Below are 5,003 nucleotides of genomic sequence, written 5' to 3'. Positions count from 1 at the left end.
TCCTTGATATCCCTGGCCAGATTCTGTCAGGGCTTTGGCTTTCTTAACCTGATCCCTGGCTGCTCAGACAACCTCTGTATTCCTCACAGGTTACCTGTCCTTGCGTCCACCCTCTGTAGGCTTCCTTTTTGTGCTTGAGTTTGTTCAGGAGCTCATTGTTCATCCAGGATGGCCTCCTGGTGTTTTTGTCTGACTTCCTCTTTTGTTTCCCCAGCTTTTTCAAGCTGCTTTTCCCTCCAGGACTCTATCTCAGCAGACCCCTGAAGAGACCAAAGTCTGCTGTCCTGAAGTCCAGGGTAATGAGGTTCCTCGCCTCCTGGTGTTTTTGTCTGACTTCCTCTTTTATTTCCCCAGCTTTTTCAAGCCGCTTTTCCCTCCAGGACTCTATCCCAGCAGGCCCCTGAAGAGGCCAAAGTCTGCTGTCCAGGGTAATGAGGTTCCTGTGTGCCCTCCTCACTGGAGGATCCTCCTCCTAAGCATCTTGAACTCCACCATTTCATGGTCACTGCAGCCAAGGCAAGGCAGTTTCTCCATGTGGGGAAGAACTAACACAGACTGATTTCCTCTGATTTTTTTTCTGTATCAAACCACCTGATGTCCCTTGGGACTTTTCCTGCCTTCATGTCACCTGAGTATTGGCTAGACCAGGGCAATGCATGCAATACATGGGGAAGAACTAACACAGACTGATTTCCTCTAATTTTTTTTCTTTATCAAACCACCCAATGTCCCTTGGGACTTCCTGCCTTCATGTCACCTGAGTATTGGATAGACCAGGGCAATGCATGGAATACACGTGTCAATTGTTCAGAAACTCCAATACTTTTGGGCTAATTTTGACCAAAAAAAATAGAGGAGGCCTGATGATATTAGAGGATTTTGAAAATAATTCAATTATATGTTCCCAAGTTACAGGATATTTTGTTTCGGGTGCTTTCAATATCTTTGCCTTTTGCAAGTGAAATGAAGAACTTTCATGTCAACTCTCTTAACTCTTCTATTCAGTTGTTGCATTCTGATTTTTGCTTCCTTTTCCAGTAGCAAAGAAATGCTCCATTTTTGCAGGGTGCTTAGTTTCCTTTTGGTGAAAGACTTTGTTCCTTACCTCTGCTACTTAGATCTGGACCAACTCACAGAAATAATGAAAATAACGGGTACACCAACTCAAGATTTTGTTCAAAAACTGCACAGTCAGGATGTGAGTATTCTGCTTTGTCAGTTGATTTTACTTAAATTAATTTTACTTAAGCCATGCTCAGTTCTTAGACTGGCTGAGATAACATGTATTGACTACTGAAATGACCCCCGATGGTACACCTCTGCCTTGAAGTGCTTTGCACACCCAGAATAGCTACCGGAGATTAAGGGCAGGACAGAAAATGATCAGGACACTTGAAGAATTTCTATGTTTAAATACTTCAAATTTTCTAATGTGTACCATATAAAAAGTTGAGCTGATGCATTACTACTCTTATTGGAAAAGCACTCAAAACATAAACCTATTCAGAAACTCTGGCTGATTGCAGATGTCTCTGTTTTTCCTATTGTTATGTGGATGTCCTTCTAGGATTCTTAAGCCCCTACCATGAAGAACCTAAAATTATTCATTCAACTAACTATACAATGTAAATACTAATGGATTAATGTGTGAGGTTCACTTCTAGACATTCCTGTAAACTCATTATGATATTCTTTCAAATGATGTGTACATATTTTTTATAATTTAATTTATTAAATATGGAGCATTAAGAATTAAATCTTTACATTATCGTTTCTTAACCACAATTTTAAGACTTGATTTTTTAAAAAAAAAGTTCTTTTTAACAAAGTGAATATAATCAAGGTTCGTGACCCCCTAAAAAAAATCATTTGAACAATGTTCTATCAAAGTATCATTGAGTTTCCTATTAAGCCTGTAGTTAGTGTTATCACATGAGAAAGGAGATGAAGGTCTAACTTAATATCCATGTTTCTTTTAAGGCAAAAAACTATATCAAAAGCCTCCCAAAAGTACAGAAAAAAGATTTTGCATCCGTCTTGAAGTATGCGAATCCTTTAGGTAAGACAGTTTGTGTGGATGTGTACAATTGTCTTATTCTTGTGGTTTTGTATTGGAGGCAGCAGAAGTCATGGGATAGCTTATGTGATGGTTCTCATGCTTTTCTCTCCCTTGCTTTCCGTAATTCATAACTTTGTTGTAGTGGCTGGACTTTGCCAAGTTTAGCCCCTGCCAGGAGTCAGATGCTTCTTAAAAGTGTCAAAAAAAAGAAGTATTTTGCGGTTTAGGCTTCAATCCATCATCTGCTTAATGGTTTTACTGGAGCAGCTTTCTCGAGAGCCATGAGAGATTAAATATATGTTTTAAATTTTTCTCTGTCTTCCATTTGAAATATAATTCTGAAAGCTCAATCTGGCCTACAGTAGAAATGCAAGCAAATAGAAAGCTGAAATTTTAGTCATGGAATTAATACATCCTGAGAAACATCTGTGCATTCCTGAGAAGCACTGGCTTGGATTTGGTAGGTGTAAACAGCCAGAAGAGCATACCAAGTGTGCAGAACTGTGACATGACCTGAGTCAGCCAGAGGTCTGACATGGCTCTGCCCAGAACTTATCTGTTCCCCAGTGACCTGAACACTCACAAAGCCAGTTTTATTAGAATATAAATTAGGATCATTGAGTTTTCTCAATTTAAGAAATTAAGATCACATGTTCAGATACAGGAGAAATAAGCATGATTAATAGGCAGCTCTTACCCTGACTGCCTGGTTACTGACCTTCTCAGCTACAGCAAACTACACATTTCCATTTTGGTTTCCATTTAGTTTTTAGGACATTTCTTCCTATTACCTTCCATTACTACGTACGTGGCCATCTGACTGCTCCTTACATAGAGAACTTATGGGCTGCGAGAGAAGGTTGGAGAGGATCCACAATGTGATAAGCGAGAGTCACGTCATCCTGTGACACGCTGCTGCCTCTTCTTCCTTTCAGCTACTCCACCCAACCCAGGAATGTTCTTTCAGGATAGAAAAACAGAATAAACAAATCGTTCCTCATTTTGACATTCTGAACAGTGGACCTGATCCAAAATCCGCTGGAGAGGAATGTACAAGATTTGCGTGGTTTGTTTTGGCTGAGGTCAAAAAATGCACGGCAGCGCTGAGATTCTGACCATGGGCAACTGACTTGTCTTAGGGAGCTTAGGGCTTGGATCACAAACAGAGGCGTTCTCGTCAGCGCTGCGCCCGCCTCTTCGTTGCGCTGCTGTACCTTAGAGCCCCAGCACCTGGAGCCAGAAGCTGAGAAGTCATTCCCTGAGCTGAGGTGGCTGTGTTTCATACAGAAGCAAGGGAGCACCTCTGTGTTGCACCAGGCTTCGTCCCAGCTTGCTCACAACACTCTTTGGTCATGCAGATGGAACCTGCCGGCTATAGAATGAGCACCCAATGATTCTGCTTTCTAACTCTTTATTTGAAATATCTCCAGGGCAACATTACTGTGCACAAGCTGAAATCAGTGGCGTGATTTGATTGCATTGTTTGTTTTCTGTGCAATAGCTGTAAACCTTTTGGAAAAGATGCTGGTGCTGGATGCAGAGAAGCGAGTCACAGCAGCTGAGGCTTTGGTGCATCCTTACTTTGAACCAATTCACGATCCTGAGGAAGAAATTGAAGCTGAAAAATACGACGACACATTTGATAACATGGATCTTCCGCTAGATGAGTGGAAGCGTGAGTTTAATTTTGTGATGTTTGCAAAGATAACCAGATAGAAAGGCCATCCAGAAATAAGAATATCCTCCTTTATGAATTGCTTTCTCTGCTTTTGATGGAACAGAGTAAATAGAGAGCATTAAAGATAGAGAAATGCTATTGATAAACATTCCAAATCTTCCTGGAATGATCCCTAGAGGTTTCTTCTCTGCCTCCTAACAGAGGCTCTCCTTCTCCTTCATGATTCTCTCTTCCCATCTTCTGCAACATGGGGAAGAAACCTTTTCTGTAAGCTGTTCCTTCCAGTGGATAGGACAGGCAAACAGATTGATCAACTGTTGGCTCTGTAGGACTGCAACAGTTGCTGGCCTTAATTTTAGGTTAGGTTCCCTCAGGGAGAGAAAAAATACCTATCTCAGCAGAGATTTAAGTCTGAGCCTAGTTTTCATCTAGTGTCAGAAGTTTATATTTTGGCTTTTAAGTGAGGACTTGGCTTCCAAAGCTCATTTGCTCAGTGGCTCTTTCTGAGGGTATTGACCACTATAAAGTCATTGCTCGCACCCCTTGGAAAGCATCTGTAACATTTCAGTATTGAGCTACTTCAAATCTGAAATGGTGAAATAATGAGCCTTGTTTCCCTGACTTTTTGCCCTCTTACTTTTTTGCCTGAAGAGGTCTCTGCCTGACCTAGACCAAAGACTAACCATGCTGCGGGTTGCACCTTGCTGCTGTCTGTGCTGCTCCTTTTCTGATTAGACTGTATTTATCCTGTTGTTTTCCAGGCATTACATATAAAGAGATACTGAACTTCAAGCCACCACAGACATCGGAGTCAAAGGAGACAGCGGTATAATTGTATGATTCTGTCTTTTCAGAACATGGAAGAAAGCAGGATAGTTGTAGATGTTCGTGACATTTCAGGTGTATAAAACTTTTATAAATAAACTGGATGTAATCTGTTTCAGCTGCACTGTAAGAAAAAGCAATGTCTTTTACTCTGCATGTGGAAGTTGGTGCCTTTGGGAATAGCATTTCAAAACTATCCAGAAACTTATTCCTGCCTACAACAACTTTCTTCCACACGGAAGGATTCGGGCTGTGATAAGCTGGTGCCATCCTGGAAAGAGCAGGTACGACTAATTCTTCAACTAGAAGATCAGAGGAGTACAAGTTAGCACCCCAAGCAAGCTGAGCCACAGAATACATCAGACATGTGCCGTGACTGCTCTCCAAAGCCACTGAACTATCCTGAATGCAAGAAAGTGTTCATGTGACTTTCTCTGGAAT

The 5,003-nt window shown here is 41.3% G+C and overlaps 1 protein-coding gene across 1 annotated transcript; it reads left to right on the top strand.

Annotated features, from left to right (window-relative positions):
• Window positions 1-214: 214 nt before the first annotated feature.
• Window positions 215-4,569, top strand: LOC104274453 (mitogen-activated protein kinase 12-like; the record flags this gene model as incomplete). Its single annotated transcript, XM_009870093.1, has 6 exons — window positions 215-296; window positions 355-428; window positions 1,039-1,198; window positions 1,981-2,059; window positions 3,561-3,734; window positions 4,499-4,569. Coding segments are annotated over 6 exons (640 nt in total), but the record flags the coding sequence as incomplete, so codon positions are not given.
• Window positions 4,570-5,003: the final 434 nt, after the last annotated feature.

Source organism: Apaloderma vittatum, unplaced genomic scaffold (genome assembly GCF_000703405.1).
Source record: "Apaloderma vittatum isolate BGI_N311 unplaced genomic scaffold, ASM70340v1 scaffold22395, whole genome shotgun sequence".
Taxonomy (NCBI): Eukaryota; Metazoa; Chordata; class Aves; order Trogoniformes; family Trogonidae; genus Apaloderma; species Apaloderma vittatum.
Note: the sequence above shows the minus strand (reverse complement) of the source record. Positions and strands in the feature narration are given on the sequence as shown.